Source organism: Leopardus geoffroyi, chromosome B1, assembly GCF_018350155.1.
Source record: "Leopardus geoffroyi isolate Oge1 chromosome B1, O.geoffroyi_Oge1_pat1.0, whole genome shotgun sequence".
In the NCBI taxonomy this organism is placed as follows: domain Eukaryota; kingdom Metazoa; phylum Chordata; class Mammalia; order Carnivora; family Felidae; genus Leopardus; species Leopardus geoffroyi.
Genome location: NC_059327.1, coordinates 159,810,360 through 159,830,090, shown reverse-complemented (window position 1 = coordinate 159,830,090; position 19,731 = coordinate 159,810,360). Strand labels below are relative to the sequence as shown.

The 19,731-nt window shown below is 41.4% G+C and overlaps 1 protein-coding gene and 1 long non-coding RNA gene across 2 annotated transcripts; both read right to left on the bottom strand.

Annotated features, from left to right (window-relative positions):
- Nucleotides 1-1,816: 1,816 nt before the first annotated feature.
- Nucleotides 1,817-4,458, bottom strand: LOC123595950. Its single transcript, XR_006711450.1, has 3 exons — nucleotides 3,061-4,458; nucleotides 2,255-2,370; nucleotides 1,817-2,123 (listed from the first exon to the last, which is right to left on the bottom strand). It is a non-coding gene; the product is annotated as an uncharacterized LOC123595950 (long non-coding RNA).
- Nucleotides 4,459-4,983: 525 nt separating this feature from the next.
- On the bottom strand, nucleotides 4,984-16,906 carry SPINK2 (serine peptidase inhibitor Kazal type 2). The gene is made up of 4 exons (XM_045473938.1): nucleotides 16,537-16,906; nucleotides 15,411-15,463; nucleotides 6,589-6,698; nucleotides 4,984-5,306 (listed from the first exon to the last, which is right to left on the bottom strand). Exons 1-4 carry the CDS (start codon nucleotides 16,889-16,891, stop codon nucleotides 5,261-5,263), a joined length of 564 nt encoding a protein of 187 aa, XP_045329894.1. The 5' UTR covers nucleotides 16,892-16,906; the 3' UTR covers nucleotides 4,984-5,260.
- Between the last annotated feature and the right edge of the window lie 2,825 nt (nucleotides 16,907-19,731).

Sequence of the window (19,731 nt, the reverse complement as noted above, 5' to 3'; positions counted from 1 at the left end):
GCACTCATTTACCACAAAAAGTGCATAAATAGGACCAACCTTTTCAGAGAGGAAATTTTGCGGCCTCTTTCAACATTTTTAAAGTAAGCTCTGCACCCAGTGTGGGTCTTGAACTCACAACGCCAAGAACAAGAGTCACACACTCTCCCAACTGAGCCAGCCAGACACGCCTCTTTAAACATTTTAAATGTCTGTCTTCTAATCAAGTAATTCCAGCCTCATGAGTTTATCCTACAAAATGCTTTCACAAATAAAGAAGGATACGTGTGTGAAGATGGTACTGCAACATTATTTGCGAAGGTAGAAAATGACAACCTAAATGTCCATCACTAGGAACTTGCACAAATAAATTATGGTATGCCCATATAATAGAATGCAATGAAATAGATCTGTATGTAGTGATTTGGGAAAATATACATGATATATTCTTACAGGGCCAGGGAGAAGTCAAAAAAACAGGTTGTTTCTTTTTTTAAGGTATAGTTTTCTATAAAATAGCCAACAGTTCACGTGTGCTAAGCACCTTACCATGTATTATTTAATTTACTCCTTTTTAAAAAATTTTTTTTTCAACGTTCATTTATTTTTTGGGACAGAGAGAGAGACAGAGCATGAACGGGGGAGGGGCAGAGAGAGAGGGAGACACAGAATCGGAAACAGGCTCCAGGCTCCGAGCCATCAGCCCAGAGCCCGACGCGGGGCTCGAACCCACAGACCGCGAGATCGTGACCTGGCTGAAGTCGGACGCTTAACCGACTGCGCCACCCAGGCGCCCCTTATTTAATTTACTCCTTACAACAAAACTGTGAAATAGGTACTATTATCGTCCTCACTTTACAGATGGGGAAACAGAGTTTCCATGAATGCATATATGTGACTTTGAGCTCATATGCTTAGTCACTGCTATATCCAGGAACCAATTCTCCCTTTAATTAGACTAATATCAGTTGGGAAATTCCACTTTCAACCAAGAAAATTCTAATAATCCAAATATAACTCAACAGAGACTAAATAACAGCACAATAATATAACAGAATACTATGTAGTTTTTAAAATGAATGGGGCGCCTGGGTGGCGCAGTCGGTTAAGCGTCCGACTTCAGCCAGGTCACGATCTCGCGGTCCGGGAGTTCGAGCCCCGCGTCAGGCTCTGGGCTGATGGCTCGGAGCCTGGAGTCTGTTTCCGATTCTGTGTCTCCCTCTCTCTCTGCCCCTCCCCCGTTCATGCTCTGTCTCTCTCTGTCCCAAAAATAAATAATAAAAACGTTGAAAAAAAATTTTTTTAAATGAAGAAACTACATATATTAATATAAAAATAACCTAATACAAGAGAAAAGCACGTTTATAGAATATATATATATATATATATTTGTTCTATAATAATAGATAAAAGTTTATACATAAAAGCATGGAAGTATTACAGTTCAATGTCACAAAAACAATACTGTAATGAAATTCTTATAATACATGTTGACACTTTTGAATTTATTTTGAAATACTATTAACAGTTCTTACTGACTATAAAAGTCTTTCATTTCATTGTACTAGGAGTGGATAGGAGAGGAGAATGAGACTAAAACAGGGAGACCCTTTTACTTCCCACACTTCCAAATTGCTTACATTTATTAGTTGAGGGGCGCCTGGGTGGCTCAGTCTGTTAAACATCTGACTTCGGCTCAAGTCATGATCCACAGTTCGTGGGTTCGAAACCCACATCAGGCTCTGTGCTGACAGCTCAGAGCCTGGAGCCTGCTTCCGATTCTGTGTCTCCCTCTCCCTCTGCCCCTCCCTGGCTCACACTCTGTCTCTTTCTCTCAAAAATAAATAAACATTCAAAATTTTTTAAAAAATGTATTAGTTGAGGAGTTTATGTGATAACAACCCAATTCAAACTTCTATAAGCAAAAAGAAAAAAAAAAAGTGTGTTGGGTGGAATATTGAATGGATAGTGAGCCAGCTCACAGAATCAAAGGAAAAGCTGACCAACTGAGCCTGACCCATGGCAAGACGGGACATGTTTCCCTGGGCATGTTGGCATCATGCTCTCCTACTACAGTCTTTCTCCATAGTGAGGGGTCACAGTTTCCAGCAGCTTCCAGAAGCACAGCCTCTCAATCTCACCACCTAAAAGGAAAAGGGCTCTTCCCTGAGGATGGATTCTGAACAGTCACAAACCCACTGCAGACCAACCCTGTGATTAGGGTAGTGGGAATTATGACAGATCATGACTGGTCTAATTTGGACCAGGTGCTTACCCTTCTGTCTACCTCCAAATTCAGGGATACTGGATCAGGTAAGAAGGCAGCAGCTCCATTCAGCCAGAAGTTGGGAGTGAAGTGGAAAAGGATAATGGAAGGCAGAAGCAATAGTACTTTAGGGCAGAAGAAGAGAGAGTTGCTGGCTATACTAAATGACCAGTGTGTACTACATGAGCATAAACTTCTCTTAAAATTTTTTTTTAGGGGTACCTGGGTGGCTCAGTCAGTTAAGCGGCTGACTTCAGCTCAGGTCATGATCTCACAGTTCATGAGTTTGAGCCCCACATTGGGCTCCTCTGTGCTGACAGCTCAGAGCCTGGAGCCTACTTTGGATTCTCTCTCTCTCTCTCTCTCTCTCTCTCTCTCTCTCTCCCCCCCCTCCCCCCCCCCACTCTGTCCCTCCCCCACTTGTGCTCTGTCTCTGTCTCTCAAACTGAATAAACATTAAAATTTTTTTTTTTTAATTTTTAGGGGACCCTGGGTGGCTCAGTCGGTAAAGCATCTGACTCTTGATCTCAGGATCATGAGTTCAAGCCCCACATTGGGTGTGGAGCCTACTTAAAAAAAATTTTTAAAGCTATTCTCATTTTGTGTATGTGTGTGTGTGTGTGTGTGTGTATTTTTTTCAAGTGACAAGGATGTACGTATAAGAATGTTCTCTGAAACATTTTATAATCATTAAAAGTTGTAAACAGCCTACAGTTAACATCTATTGATTTTTTTTCCTCTCGGGTTTTCCCTTTTTTCCCTCTGGGAAACAATGGACCCAAGGTCTCATCTCAGCTTAACTAATTCTATATCACCTTAATTCTTCAGAAGGGTGGATGCATAATCTAACATGAACCAGTCAGGGTCTTTGTCCAGGAAAGAGTCATTTTCTTTTCAGGTAGTAAGATTGTTGGGGCTGTGACTCCAGGATTATTTTCACCTGGAACTGATAGAAAAGAATTACTTCCTGTTAGGTCAGAAAGTTGCTAGGATAGAATCTGGAACTTCCAATTTTGTCTCTCACACAGGAGGTGAAGCTAGTCTATGAATGAAGCTGTTTATGCTAAAATAAAGAGATGAGACACGGAGAGATGGCAATTTCTAGTGCGCTAAGGTCTCTAGTGCGCTAAGGATTGCAGGCACCCTCTGAGGCTAACATCAGCCTGCTCTTCCGCAAATATGACTAAATGGGACAATGAACTCCCTCTTTAGCTAAGACTAGTTTGAGTTGGGATTCTTCCAATTTCAACAAAGAGAATCCTAATGAACAAGCTGAATATAGATCAGTAGAGCCTGGATAACTTATGGCACAATAATAAAATACTATGTAGCTTTTGAAAAGAACAATCTATATTGACATTAAAAAAAAAAACAATATAAAGAGAAGAGCCATTTTATGGGACGGGGTGTATACGTCTGTGTCCGTGTGTGTCTGTATGATTCGATATACACATACATACTTAGGGAGAACAAAAAGGAGACTATGTTCCAAAAAGTTAATGGTGGTTACCTCTGGAGGCTATATGGGCATAACTTTCACTTTTTAAATACACTTATGTATTTCTTAATTTTCCAAAGAGTATATACTACTTTCATAAAAATTTTAAGCCAAAAACAACTACAGAACATTAACTGTAGTCCATTTATGTTATAGAATTTCCCACCTTATTGCCTTTACTCCACATAAACAACAGGACTGGGGATTTAGAGACCCAGGCTTCTATTCCAGACTTTCAATGTGTTCTATAATGTTGGGCAAGTTGATTTGCCTCTGTGGGCCTCAGTATCTTCCTCTCTAAGAGAGGTCCTTGAAATAATGGCAGGTGCTATTTCAGCAGTTTCTGTGTCCCAGCACTGTGCTAAGCAGTTTCCTCTCCACGGTTTCATGAGTTGAGCATTAATCCCGTTTTCCATATAAAAAACTGAAGTGTTGGAATCAGAATCCAAGCTCAGGTTTAGCTGACCCGAAAAGCCATATTCTTTCCACTACATGCTCTCTCAGCTACCTCTTGCCTCATGGCTCATGGTTTCCTGGTGCTAGAAAGTAGGACTTGACTCAAAATCCTGTACCTAGAAACATCATTCTAAAGCAACCCCTGTCGCTTTTATTATTGTTAACGTCTATTCTTTATATTGTATCAACCTCTAAAACAGGATGTTTCAATCTCACCACTACTGATATTTTGGACTGAAAAATTCTTCATTGTTGGGAGCTGCCCCGCCCCCTTCACCCCCCACCCTGGGTCACTGCAGGATGTTTGACAACATCCCTGGCGTCTACCCACTAGATGTCAGTAGTGCCCACCCTTCAAATAGTGACACCAAAAATGCCTCCAGACATATTGCCAGATGTCCCCTGGAGGCAAAATCACCCCCAGAGTTGAGAACCACTGGTCTAAAAGGAGTAAAAAGCCAAATTCATACATTAACCCTGATGGGCAACTATTGAAAGAAGACACTGACTCTAGTAAATATTTCTACCTGCATGATTATTTGACTTTATCAGCTCTGCCTAAAATCGGCTCCAAGTGTCTCACAGTTATTTGCTTTGTGCAGAACAATGTCCCAGGCACATATACATTAACTATGTAAGATTTGAGGTAAGGGGGGAGTAGAATAAAGCTCTCCCTCTCAACAATAACTCCACTTCTCCCTTACAAAATTCATCTTTGCCTGTGAGGAAGAGTCACCAGGAGGCTGCAGAGTAAGAATGGGTATTCAACAGAGAACAGCAGTGCTTGAATACAATGCTGATTTTATTCCAGGGAAATAAAGCAATGCACAAGTCACCTGGGCAATAAGCTTAACTCAAGGGGCAAAAGCCAAGAAACAAGGATTTTTTTGTGTGTTTGTTTTAATTATCAATTGCTCCACATAGCTCTCTTTCACACCTCCTCTCAGAAAATGTGGGCTAACAAATCCCATGCAAAGGAACATAGGAAAAAGGGGAAATGGAATTCATCTAGCATACTGTTGAAGGTGGTTTCTCCAAGTTCTCTTCTATAAACTGCTCCATCAACACGGTCCACTCCGGATTATTTTAATGTCATGACCATCTTCCCTGCAAATTGAACAACCATAAAGACACATTTACTACCTACCTACCACACTGAAACTGTCCCACTCTTTGAACCAAAAAGACCCATGTCATTATAAATTAGATTCTAAGGTGATGCTTACTTAAATCATTTTTAAAGCTAAATCTAGTAAACAATAGGGCCCCAATTCTGCCATTTTTCCCTAACCCTAAGGCACAGGGCACTAACCTAAAAAAAATCACTATGAGAAGACCTAGGTAACTCACTGAAGACTGACATCAGAGAAAGGACCCCGAAATACAATGCAGCCTACCTTGTCATGGTGTGATACTTTGTATGTGATTCCTACTCACAGTAGACAATAAGCTAAGTTACAGCAAGACAAGATGGGAGTCTCAGCGGCCAATGTGAGCGCCCATATTAGTTGTTTGTCAGAGTCTAGGATTTAGAGTCCGGTATAACCATTACACCCAAATAAATGGACCCTCAAGTGAAGGAGCTTCAAACGTGTAGGAGACATTTGAAGGCCGACTGACCACCCAAGCTATAGGTGCAAAGATACTGTGTCAAGACAGATGCTGCTGGAGGCTCTGTCAGCACAGAAGGTGACCTGACCGAAATCCAGGCCAAAGTTTGTCTCAGGTCCAACGACTGGACAGGTGCCTCACTGCTCACCTTGTGACACCTCCTTCCTGGATCCTCTTCAGAGTGGTTCATTAATTCCCTCCACTAATTTTCTTCTGTGACTAACTTGTGTGATAAAGTGCGCAATAAACTGAGTAATTCATGAATTTAATATTGGCACTACATGGTTATTTGAAATGTGTCTTAATCCTGTGATTCACCCTGCTTCATACTTACAGGAGAAGTCACAGTCACCTGTGAGTTACATGAAAGGCATCATGTATAACACACTACTTAGCATTCTACTAGGTAGAACTATTACCTAGTAATAATTCAACCCAACTAGTTTTGCAGGTTGTACAGGTACCTGCACATGCCCTCTGAATTTAAAAGAATATTTAATATTTCATAGTTTAACTATTAATACACTCTTAATTTGGGGAAATTGCCCATCCATGAAGAGTAACATAACCTGATTATCAAGTGTATAATTGGTTAATCACAAATGTCACTCTCTGACTTTGACCTGGAAAACGAACTGAAGGGTTGTCTTTTTAAATGTCAGTCTGAAAACACAACTACTATGTCACATTTGATTCTTACATCCAAGAAAAGAGTCACTACTTCCTAAGTAATCAAAAATCAAGAAAAGGACTAGTCTATACTGTAAAATTATGTTACCAGATTTTCATGCACAGAGTACACTCGTTAGGATAAGTGGACATGTCACTTCCACACACGGGGTTAAAGTCTCTGGGACATCCTGGTAATTTATATTGATTGCAGTTTGGCTAGGAAAGAAAAAGGAAGACAGAAATTACATAACTGAGACATTCTCATCACAAAATAGTTGGGGGGGACAAAGTCCCAAGGCTCCTAAATTTCCTAGAAACACCCTACAAAAATATTTCTATTTTCCACACAAAAAAAGATTTTTCTAATGCAAAAATCAGATGCAGCATTGAAGCAATGGTTCAATACCCACTATGTAAGAAAAGGACCTTAGCCAGGCTGATTTTTAAATGAAAGTCCAGGGGCTCCTGGGTGACTCAGTCAGTTAAGCGCCCGACGTCGGTTCAGGTCATGATCTCACAGTCCATGGGTTCAAGCCCCACATGGGGCTCTGTGCTGACAGCTCAGAGCCTGGAGCCTGCTTCGGATTCTGTGTCTCCCTCTCTCTCTGCTCCTCCCCTACTCACACTCTCTCTCTCTCTGTCTCTCTCAAAAATAAATAAACATTAAAAAAAATTTAAATGAAAGTCCAAGACAGGCCACCATACCCACTTTCCAACCCTCTAGCTTTATAATTTGTACTTCACTACTGTCTCCACAAGAATGTTGTTACATTCAACCTTAATCCTTTGGCGTGATGTCAAGACAAATTCAGGAATCTAATCTTTCAGTCTGGATCTTTAAGGTACTGGCATTCAACCAAGTGCAACAAAGAAAACAGCACTGGCACTTAGGGGTGGTGATGGGTTGAATTGTGCCCACCCAAAAAGTTATGTTATTGGAAATAGAGTCTTTGTACAGGGAATCAATTTAAAATGAGGTCAGTAGATTGGGCCCTAATCCAATAGAACTGGTGTCCTTATAAAAAGGGGAAATTTGGACACAGAGTCATAAACAGAGGGAAGGTCACATAAAGACATAGAATTTACAAGACAGGGAACACCTGGGGCTACCAGCACCTAGGAGAAAGGCATGGAACAGATTCTTCCTCACAGTCCTCAGGAGGAACCAATTCTACCAACATCCTGATTTAGGACTTCTAGCCTCCAGAACAGGGAGACATTCAATTTCTGTTGTTTAACCCCCTCAGTTTGTGGTACTTTATTATAGCAGCCCTAAGAAGCTGATACCAGGTCATGGAACTCAATCCTGTGATTTGATGGAATTGAGGCCAGTCAGGTAATACGTCTTGCTCACAGCTGCCAATCTCCAGCAGGGCCAGTCCTAGACCTGGTCAGTGATCAGACTATGATGTGCAGAGTCTCACTTAAACAAAAGTCTAAATATATGGCCCACTGTATTTCTGTTTTATATGCATACATTTAAGGGCACCTGGGTGGCTCAGTTGGTTAACTGAGGGAGGCTTGTTTTGGCTCAGGCTATGATCTCGTGGTTTGTGAATTCAAGCCCCACAATGGGCTCCACACCAATATTATATATATAAATACTTGTTTTAGTAAATGGTGGTCACTTTTCCTCACTTCAGAGTAAAAGAAGCCGCCCTGTTTTAGCACTCTGAATAAATGCAGCACACATTTCTCCTGATACTATCTGGATTTATAAAGACCTAAACAAGGCTGGCCATGAGCCAAACTCTGAAGTAAAAGAGGTTTTGTTGACCCTTTCCATCCTCTGTTCAGCTCTCATTGAGGAGCATGATATGCTGCCCAAGGCTCACTAAGGTGATGCCTTATAGGGCTGCTCTCACAAGCAGAGTAGATGCCCTCTTATCCAATGAGACTGGGAGAAATGGTAGTTGGTCATTTAATTGATAAAGTCAATTAAAGCAAGGAAGCAAGGAAACAAAATATATATCCCAAGCATTTTATCATAAAACATATAGGTGAAAAACAAAATTGCCAATCTTTTGATGTAGGACAATGACAGGGCATGTAGCCACCTGTAATGCTACTATAAGATAACTTTCCTTGTCACTAGGTATGACTGTATGATTAAGGTAAGGCCAATGGGATATACATGGAATTATTGTACAGCAACTTCTGGGAAGCTCCTTTAAAAGAAAGCAGGTACTTGTCCTTTGTTTCCCCTCAATTTTTTTCTTAGTCCATTCCTCCATCCTCCTGCAGAGTGCATGGAGCTCTAATCTTTGTTTAGAGCTTGGTTAGACTGGGAAGATAGAGGCCACATTCTCAGACAGCAGCACTGTGTGCTCCTATTTTGAGTTTTTGTTACTTGCAGCTGAATCTAATCCTAAATGATACAAGAGATGAGAACTTTCCTTTGAATATTTCAAGTACAGTTGATCTTTGAACAACATGAGTTTAAATATATTTTCTCTTCCTTATGATTTTCTTAATAACATTTTCTTTTCTCTAACTTACATGAATACAGGTAAGATAAGGATGTAACACATAACGTACAAAATGTATATTAATCAACTCTTTATGTTATCAGTTAGGCTTCTGGTCAACAGTAGGCTATTAATTAAATTTGAGGATCAAAAGTTATGTTCAGATTTTTGACTGTGGGAGGGGGTCAGCATCCCTAACCCCCTGCATTATTCAAGGGTCAAGTGTAATTAAGAGTTTTGTGTGCTATCACTGCAAAAATGATACCCATAATAAGTCACATATTATTTCCTATTTTGGTTTATTTAAAACAGAATTTCTTGGGGCACCTGGGTGGCTCAGTTGGTTAAATGTCTAACTCTTGATTCAGCTCAGATCACGATCTCACGATTTGTGAGGGTCTGCACTGGCAGCACAGAGCCTGCTTGGGATTCTCTCTCTTCCTTTCTCTCTGCCCCTCTTCTGATTACGCTCTCTCTCTCTGTCTCTCAAAATAAATAAATGAATTTTAAAAAATGTTGCTGCTGTTGTACTGTTGTTTCACACAATTCATATTTTGGACCAGATAATTCTTTGTGATGGGAGACTGTCCTGTACATTGTAGGATGCTCTCTATCCATTAGATGCCAGTATAAACTCCCTAGTCATGATGATCTAAAATAACACTCTAAATGCCTGCTGGAGAGCAAAATTGACCCTAATTAAAAACTAATATTTTAAAATACAGAATTTAAGGGGCACCTGGCTCAGTCGGTAGAACATGTGACTCTTGATCTTGGGATTGTAGGTTCAAGCCCCACACTGGGTGTAGAAATTACTTAAAAATAGGGGATGACCGGGTGGCTCGGTCAGTTAAGCATCTGACTTTGGCTCAGGTCATGATCTCAGTTTGTGAGTTCAAGCCCCAGGTGGGGCTCTGTGCTGCAAGCGTGGAGCCTGGAGCCTGCTTAGAATTCTGTGACTCCCTGTCTCTGTCCCTCTTGAACTCATGCTTTCTGTCTCTCTCTCTCTCTCTCTCTCTCTCTGAAAAGTAAATAAACATTTAAAAAAATTACTTAAAAATAAAATCTTAAAAAAAATACAGTCTTCTGGCATACAAAAGACAGTAGGCTATCTACAGCCAGTAAGTGATCAATACACTATGGAAATTGTTCAGAGAGAAGGGAGAGGATCACTTGTGAGTTGCTTAAGTGGAAGGTGTTGAGTGAGTGTTTAGTGTTAACAACTAGCCCTGGTGAACCTACACAGGGTTGCCTGTGCATACAACCTCATAAGCTTGTTAAAAACTGATTTAGTGCCATTGGCAATGACATGTATGGAGCTAGAGAGTATTAAGCTAAGGGAAATAAGCTAGTCAGAGAAAGACAAATACCATATAATTTTATTCATATGTGGAACTTAAGAAACAAAACAAACAAGCAAAAGGGAAGAGAAAACAGAGAGTGAAGCAAACCAAGACACAGACTGTTAACTACAGAGAACAAACTGATGGTTTGGAACTGATGTTCCAGAGAGGAGGTGGGTGGGGAGATAGATAAAATAGGTGATAGGTATTAAGGAGTGCTATGATGAGCACCAGATGTTGTATGGAAGTGTTGAATCACTACATGGTACAGCTGAACTTACCCTGTCTGCTAACAAACTGGAATATAAATAAACACTTAAAAAACAAACAAACAAACAAACACTGATTTGGGGCCTCATTCCAGACCTACTCAATTAGAATTTCCAGGGTTAGAATCCATGTGTCTAGAGGCCCCTCAATTCTGATTCAGCTAGAACTGGCTTTAGAAATGGCTATTCCCAATCATCTTGACATCCAATCCACTTAGACTATGTATGGAAGCTAAGGAGAATGCACCAAGACACACAGTTTGGCACACAATTTCAGGGATCCCCTGCTCTAGACCTCTTTTTCCTCCCTTTGTATAACCAAAGTACATCTTGCCAATGCCCACTCTCTGATTAAATAGGTAAATAACTAACTAATCAAAATCAATCTATTTAGCCTAAAGATCTTAGGGTTTTTTTTTTAATATTCAACAGCAGTTTTCAAATGCTTTCATCTCAAAGAATGACTAGTAAATGAGTTTTGAGGAGCAGTAACAGGCTGGTAAGGAAGTTTTGGTGTTTTATTTTGTTTTGTTTTGTTTAAGCAGAAGACCTTTGATGTCTCTCAGATCCCCAAGAGATCTACCCAGCTGGAAGGCAATGTTGATATTTCAGTCTGATTCCAGTCTAATTCTCATGATTTCAAAGCCAGCTTTGGCTAGCCACCATTTAACTTTATTAAATTCAGGTAACTCATTTCCTGGATTTTCTCTGAGCAGAGACATGAGGCTTTATGAACAAACACTTTTCACTCTTATCAATGAGGTCAATCAATTTCATTAATAAATTATGTTCTCATTAACCCTTAGTTTTATACAGTTACCCAAATTTATGAAAAAGGAAAAGAAATTCAGAACAGGCTCACCATCTAGGGAGGCTCTAAGTTACACCCCACAACATGTCAATTAGAGAAAAGAGTTTACCCTTTTCTGCAGACTGCTCCTCAGAGCTCTAGAAGACACTCTCATTCTGGAATAGTGTCACATGGCATTTTTATTTATTCTTTAGAATCAATTTAATTTTTATAGAAAGATGTCATATGCTTTTAAGTAATTCTCTGAGCTCTATACTCTGAATCTTTTCTTTTGAAAGATTCTTAAATACTTTACCAAATATAGTCCCTCATTTGTTTATTCAATAAATGAAGAAGATTTTAAGATAGATGTTAGAGAACTACAAAGACAAATTGAGTCCTACCTGTAAGAAGTTTGGTGTATCATTAGAAAATCAAGAAATATACGTGGTGCTCTTAAAGGATGGACAGAATTTAGATTAGAGAGATTTGGAAGAATGTCCACCTCAAGGAAATAAAACAGACTAACCAAAGGCACAGTAGTGAGGGAAGTGTCTGATCTGAGAGCAGGGCAGTTTAATTTAAAGGAGCATCCAACACTCTTTCATAATAAAAACACTCAACAAACTAGGCAGAAAAGAGAGCTTCCTCCAACCTGATAAAGAATATCTATAAAAAATGTATTTAATGGTGGAAGACTGAATGCTTTTCCTCCAAAATTAGGAACGACAAGGATGTCCATTTTCATTTGTTCTATTCAACATTGTACAGAATATCCTAGAAAAGACAATTAGGCAATAAAATAAATATAAAAGGCATCCAGATTGGAAAAGAAGAAATAAAACTATCTCTAATCAAAGATGCTATACTCTTTTTATAGAAAGGTCTGAGGAATCCACAAAGAAACTGTTAGAACTAAAAAACAAGTTCAATATGATTGGAGGATACAAGATCAATATACAGAAACCAATTGTACTTCTATACACTTGCAGCGAACAATCTGAAAATGAAATTGAGAAAAAAATTCCATTTATAACAGCATCAAAAAGAATAAAATATTTAGGAAAATATTTAGCAAGAGAAGCATAAGAATTGTACAGCAAAACTACAAAACATTGTTGAAATAAATTAAAGGACTAATAAGTGAAAAGGCATCCCATATTCATGGATCAAAAGATTTAACTTTCTTAAGATGGCAATATTCCCCAAACTGATCTACAGGTTCAGTGAAATCCCTATCAAAAATCTCAACTGTCTTTTTGCAGCAGAATTTGGCAAACTGATCTTAAAATGCATATGGAAATGCAAGTGACCCTGAATAGCCAAAACAATCTCAAAGAAGTTGGAGGATTCACACTTCCCCATTTTGAAACTTACTACAAAGCTACAGTAATTAAAACAGTGTGGCACTAACACCTGAAACTAATACAACACTGGATGTTAATTACACTACACTAGCATTAAAATTAAAACAAAACAAAACAAAGAAAAAACTGTGGCCCTAGCATAAGGATAGAAGAACATAAGCTATGGGAAAGCAGTGGAAGGTACAGGTAGAAAGATAGGCTGCAGTAAGGACACTCTGTGAACACTGGGAAGCTCCAGGTTTTGCAGAAAGTGGAGACACTAAAGAGTTAAGGAAAATTACGTAGGGGGTCACTATGCTTGGGGACTCTAAACTGGAACAGTAGCAACAGAACTGGGGAAGAAAGCAAAGATCTCTTGAGTGATTCATTCTTTTAATAATCCTGCACAAACAGACCGAGGTCCTGTAGCATTTGCTTCCTGAGACAGAGTGCCCTTTAAAATTTTGCACCCTAAACACCCAACTAGCCTTACCCTGATGCCAAACTTGAGATGAAGGTGGGACTATTCCCATTTTCTGAAAGAAAATCATACTCCCCAAAATTGAGTCTTCTGATTAAAATATATTATTGGGCACCTGCTAAGTGCTGAAGATTGGACACCAAATAGCAAGACATCATCCTTGACCACAGTAGTATACAGTTTACTGAAGGGAGACAGGCAAACAGGCAATTTACAGTTCAATGCTATGATGGGTTAGTGAAGAGCACTGGATCTGGAGTAAGACTGCTTGGGTTGGAATCATAGTTCCACCCTGTGGCCCATGCCTGGCTAAGGGGATAATAATGATATCTACTTCATAATGCTATAAAAGATTAAATGAGTTATTATGTTTAAAGCATTTAGAACAGTATTTGGCAGGGGTGCCTGGCTAGCTCAGTTGGTAGAGCATGCACTCTTGATCTCTGAGTTGTGAGGTCAAGCCCCACACTGGGTGTAGAGGTTACTTAAAAAAAATCCCAGAATATGTCACCCCAAAACTATGACTCTTTGATATAATTATTTTGAGTTAAAGGCAGCTAAGAAGTAACAAACCCAAGAAAAGTGCTCTGTACCCTCCCCCCTTTTCTACCTAAAGGCAAGATATAAATTCTCCTTTACTGAAGACAACTCTAGACTCAGCCCAGAGATGGCACCAGAGGAACCTGCAAACAAACCTTACTCCATTAGTTTCCTCCCATACATTTACCTTCCCATAGTATGCCACCCTTGGAAGCCTAGAACCATTTTACTTTGTCCTGTCATGTCTCTGCATGTCTACTTATAAGTCTGACTTGTAGTAGGCTGGCTTCCTGGGCTGGTTATTCTAAATAATGAGTTGGTTTCCTGAGTAGGTTGCTTCAGGTTGTGGGTCAGAGTTCTATTTTAATAAATGGTCTGACATTGTCCATTTGTATATTTTCTTTATACAATTTATTGCTCTTGTTAAAGATGCTATATAAGTCAGAGTTTTAAACCACCTCTTTGAGTTACTCATCTCTGAATGTTCCCACATGTATGTGTGATGCACATGTTAATAAACTTTCTCTGTTTTTTTTTCTTGTTAAACTGTCTTTTGTTCAAGAGGCCCCAGCTGAGAACTTAGAAGGGTAGAGGAAAGCTTTTAATCTTCCCCTACACTGTCATGGTGATGATGATGATGATGCAGTATAGGTTGCATGGAACCAAAGAGAAAGTGCATTTACATATTCTTTGGAGTTAGAAAATGGGATGAGAAGGTTTCCTGGAAGAGGTCTACTCTGAGTTGAATACTCAAAGTTACTTAACCCCCTAAGGTAAATATCCCCATATGTAAAATAATATCTATCATACAAGGTCACTATGAGGATTGAGAGACATACATTGTCCATACAAATGGACAATGTCAGACCATTTATTAGAATAGAACGCTGACCCACAACCTGCAGCAACTTACCCAGAAAACCAACTCATTATATAGAATAACCAGCCCAGGAAGTCAGCCTGCTATAAGTCAGACTTGTAAGACGTCAGACAGCCATCTCTGATGACAGTCCAAGAAGCCAAACAATAACCTCCGTAACAACTGGCCCCAAATGGCCAGGACTTGGTTAATACCTGCCAGCTTCTCTGAGGTTTGTCCCCACATCCAACTGAGGATCAATCAAAGAAAGCCAAATATGCACTCCTTACCAATCACACAGGAAGCCTGCTTCTAGTTAGCCCACATACAGCTTCCCCAGGCCAACAGCTCCAATTAGGGCATACCTAAAGCCTTCCCTTGTTCCCACTGCAAAGCTTCCCCCCTCCTCTGCCTGCCTTTGAGTCTCCACCAAAACACAAGTGATAAGTGGGGCTGACTCCCTTGCTATATCAAGCTGTGAATTTTGCTTTTTTGCTTGTTCTCATTTAGTTGGGCTTCATTTGCTTCCACAGACTTCAATTTGATAATGTTCATAAGATTTCTAGTACAAGACATAACCATTAGATCAAGGATCTTTTGAATCATTAAAGAAACTATTAAAGGAAACAATGTGCTGACGCCATCAAGGACTGAGCTATTTTCAACCAAAATTTACAATTTTGATCTGTATCAAAAAGCCTGCCTTAGAATCAGATATCTAAAGAAGTAAACAGTTTCAAAAGTGGCAGGTGAGACCTGAAAACCAGCCCCAGCCCAAACTGTGTGGGCTTCACTATACTAGTGGAAATAATACAAGTGGCTTCCTACTTACTGTTCTGTATTCTGAAGTCTGGCTGAACTCAGAGCTCCAGGAGTCCAAAGAGGCTGTCAGAAAAGAGGCATTTTAAACTATATGATTGAGGTCAATTCTTATTGATAAAGGGCTTTTAAAATCCAGCTTGTGATTTATCCAGGCCATACCCTCTCTCAGATGCCCAACTTCTTTGAACAGCCCCCATTGCCCACCCCTACCCCCAAAGAAGGGTATTTGGTTGTTTTCTGGCACTCTTGTGACAGGCACACAGAAGGAACATTTGGTATGGGTTCTGTAACTGACCACCCTAACAGGCTTGCTTGAGAAAGAACTTTGGAACTATGGAATAAAAGGCATAGTCGTATGGGACACCTGGGTGGCTCAGTGGGTTAAGCATCCAACTTTGCCTCAGGTCATGATCTGGTGGTTCATGGTTCCAGCACTGTGTCAGGCTCTGTGCTGACAGCTCAGAGCCTGGAGCCTGTTTCAGATTCTGTCTCCCTCTGTCTCTGCCCCTCCCCTGCCCATGTTCTATCTCTCTGTGTCTCTCAAAAATAAATTAAAACATTTAAAAAAAAATTTTTTTTTAAGTCAGAGAAGTAACTCTTACTAATTCATGATATTCTTGTCCTCAGTGGCTAGGGTGACAAACACACAACTTAACATTTGGTATTACTTTAACTCCACTTTCAAATGGGCGTCAAGACCAGGTGGACTAAAGCCCCTTTCTCACAAGCCTCAGAGTGCCTGATGCATTTGGCATTCACAATCCCTAATTCCTGTTCATCTCTTGCAGATGTAGGGTCACTGTGTCCATAAAAACCCAATTTCTGATCTTGGGTTCCAGAAAATCAGCCTTAAGGGAGAAAGAGCAGACAGCAGTGTGTCACTAAGAAGGAGCTGGGAGCCAAAGCCAAACAAGATCTTAAAGCAAGTCCGCTGGCTCCACCGCCACCCCCGCCCTGCACGACCCCACGTTCGCACTCCTACACGACCGCAGGTCACGGGGAACCGCCAGTAACGTGTGCCTGAAGGGCAGCCAGGGCCGCCAGGATCCAGGGACCGGCTGCCGCGGGCCAGAGCCACTCTCCGCTACTTCTACGCGGCTCATCGGGTCCCATCAGGCCTGCCCGGCCAGTGTTACCTGCCAAGTTCCCGGCCAGGAGCAACAGCACCAAGCGCGCCGCCAAGAACGCCATGCTCCCTCTTTGGCCCGCCCGCCGGTCTCGGCCCGCTCCCGTGCCCGCGCGACACGCAGAGCGCGCCCAGGTCGGACAAGCGACAGGCTTGGGGAGAGGGGGCAAAGGGGACAGGAGGCACGAGAGGGGGAGGGGCTGGAGGAGGAGCGGTTGCTGGCCCCCCACTTCCGCGTCCCGCAGAGGATCGGGGTGAGCGAAGGGAGTGAGCGAGATCTCTCCCTGCAGCAAGCCAGAACCTCGTAAGAGCCCCCGGGGAACAACCCTGGGAGCTCTGTCAGCCAACCCCTGTATCTTCAACATCTACTCTGTCCAAGACAGTGTTTGGGCGCTAAACTAAACAAAGAACTCGCTCTCGGGAGGTTTTCTGGTGTAGGTGTTGGGCGTGGGGTGACACGGGAAACTCCCTAGCGAATCCATGCAGTAATTTCTCAAATTAAGTGCTAGAGAGTGGTGGGAGAAGGTGAAGACTTTCCACGGAGAGATCAGGAAAGGCCTTTCAGAGGTGACATTTGAGCTGAAAGTCGAAGGAGGAGAAGGAATCATGGTGAAGACGGTGGGAACAAGTAATCCAGGATCCAGGAAAAGCCAGTGCAGAGATCCAGAGGCAGGAGCCAGCTCAGTGTTTCAGCTGGAGCTGCTGGTGAAAGAGGGGGCAGAGCGAGGGAGATGGAACCCAAGGCCAAGGTCAGGTGTGGTGGTGTAGGCTATGATAAGGAATTTGGACTTTTTCTGGTTGCAGTGGGAAGCTGGTGGAGGATTTTGAGCTTGGGAATGCCCCTGATCTGACTTATGTTTTAATAGATTGGCTGAAGAATGGACAGGAGATGGGTAAGAGTGGAGGCAGGAAGACAGATTAGGTGGCTTTTGCAGCAATCCAGGCATCATCAACCAGAGATGATGGTAGTTTAAATTCATGTGTAGCAGTGCACTGGTGAGAAGTCAGATTCAGGATTTATTTTGGAGGTGGGACCAGGTGGAGTGAAGAGAATAACTAAGGATGCTCCCTAAGCTTTTGTTCTGAACAGCTGAATGGGTGATGGTGCCATTTCTGTGCTGAAGAAGATTTGGAGACAACGCCTATCAGACCTCCAAGTGGACATGTGTAACAAGGCAATTGGAATTACAAATTTAGAGCTGGAAATACAAATGAAGGAAACATCAGGGTATGAAAGGTATTGAAAACCATCTCTCTGAAGAGATCCAGATCAGAGCCCTGGTGCACTCCTAGATGCAGAGATTTGACACATGTGGAGAAGAAACCTGTGAAGGAGGAAGAAAACCAGGCTAGAGTCTGGGGTTACTGAACCCAGGGGAAGTGCTGCAACCATGTCAGTTGCTCCTGTGAGGCTGAGAATACGGCAGACTGAGCATGAAGATGGGCTTTGGCAAGATGTAGTCACAGATGACCTTAAAAGGGACTGGTTTAGAGACGTGATGGGGTCCAGGGCCCAAATGGCAAGGATTGAAAGAAATGAGGTGAGAAAGTGGAGACAGGGGGCGCCTGGGTGGCTTAGTTGGTTTAGCGTTGGACTTCAGCTCAGGTCATGATCTCGCAGTCCGCGAGTTCAAGCCCTGCATCGGGCTCTGTGCTGACAGCTCAGAGCCTGGAGCCTGCTTCAGATTCTGTGTCTCCCTCTCTCTCTGCCCCTCCCCCACTCACACTCTGTCTCTCCCTCTCAAAAATGAATAAATGTTAAAAAAAAATTTTTTTTAAAGAAAAAAGAAAGTGGAGACAGAGGGTTTAGATAACATTTGTGACTTTGGGGGAGTCTGGGTGGCTCAGTCTGTTAAGCGCCCCACTCTTGATTTTGGCTTAAGTCATGATCTCATGGTTGATGAGTTCAAGCCCCACATCGGGCTCTGTGATGACCATGCAGAGGCTGCTTGAGATTCTCTCTCCCTCTCTCTCCCTCTCTTTCTGCCCCTCATGCGTGCTCCCTCCCTCTCTCTCTCAAAAATAAAGTGATGACATTTATTTAAAACAAAAGATAACAGCTGTGAATTTTGCTATAAAAAGGAAGCCAGATATGGGCAGTTGATGGCCTAATGAGACTTCCAAAATTCCTTTTGAGGTTCATGTCAAACTCTCCAATGTCCCCACCTTGCTAGGAGTAAAATCTAAAGTCCTTACTATGGCCTCTAAGACCTCTGCTGGTCTCTTACTGCTCTTCCCTGACTCACTCTTCCCCAGCCACACTGGCCTGCTTGCTCCCATCCAAGGGCCTTGACACTTGCTATTTCCCTCTGCATAGATATCTACACAGCTTCCTCCTTCCATTCCTTTTGTCTCTGCTCAAATGACCCCATATCAGAAATGATTTCCCTGACCATAAATAAAAAATTAGTACTCCCCTCTTCCGGTTCTCCTTACCCTGCTTTTTCCCCCTCTCGTAGGATTTATCTTTTTTTTTTTTTTTTTTTTTTTTTTTAACTTTGTGACACCAGCCACTTGTGTAAGCTCCAAATGGGGAGTGATTCTTTTTTGGCTTACTGATTCATCTCCAGAACCTAGAAGAATACCTCACATATATTAGTAGGTTGACAAATATTGAACAAATAAATGAGGGATTCCTAGGGAGTCAGGACCTTACCTAAAATGATGGTCAGAATAAAATAAATAACTAACATGCATAAGCAAAATGGCTATTTTGGTTAAGAAGGAGTTAAACCTTAATTCCTGGTTTTGTATGCATTCATTTTTTGCAGCATCACAAAGCATGGCTATAAAGAGTTTTGTAGTTGAATACTTGGCTCTATAAGTTACTGAACTAGCTCTGAACCTCAGAGCTTCCACTTTTGCCTTCCCCTCGTAAAATGGGTACTATAATAATAGAATCTTGAGTATTAAATGAGGTAATTGTACATAAATGTGTTGAGACATGGTAGAACTCAATAAATTTTAGTCCCTTTCTATTTTCTCCATGATGACATTTGTAAAAGGGCAGCTGTTCTGTTCCTAGGCAATTGGGTGTCTGCTCTTTTTTTCAGGTCACATTGGTCATCGTGTCATCACAGAGCCCTTACAGCCAGTAGGCAGTAACATTGTCTATTTCTCTTACTTCCATATCCCTAGTACCGAGCACTGTGCCTGACACAAGCTCAGTAAATGTTTGCTGAATAGGTGAATCCTTGAAATGTCA

Excerpts from the sequence above, each read along its gene's own strand:
- SPINK2 (XM_045473938.1), bottom strand. The coding sequence starts at position 16,891 with ATGTTGAAGATACAGGGGTTGGCTGACAGAGCTCCCAGGGTTGTTCCC. Across the intron at positions 15,464-16,536 it reads CCTGGCCGGGAACTTGGCAG|CCTCTTTGGACTCCTGGAGC; the intron begins GTAACACTGGCC and ends CTTTTCTGACAG. Across the intron at positions 6,699-15,410 it reads AGACTTCAGAATACAGAACA|CCAAACTGCAATCAATATAA; the intron begins GTAAGTAGGAAG and ends TTTCTTTCCTAG.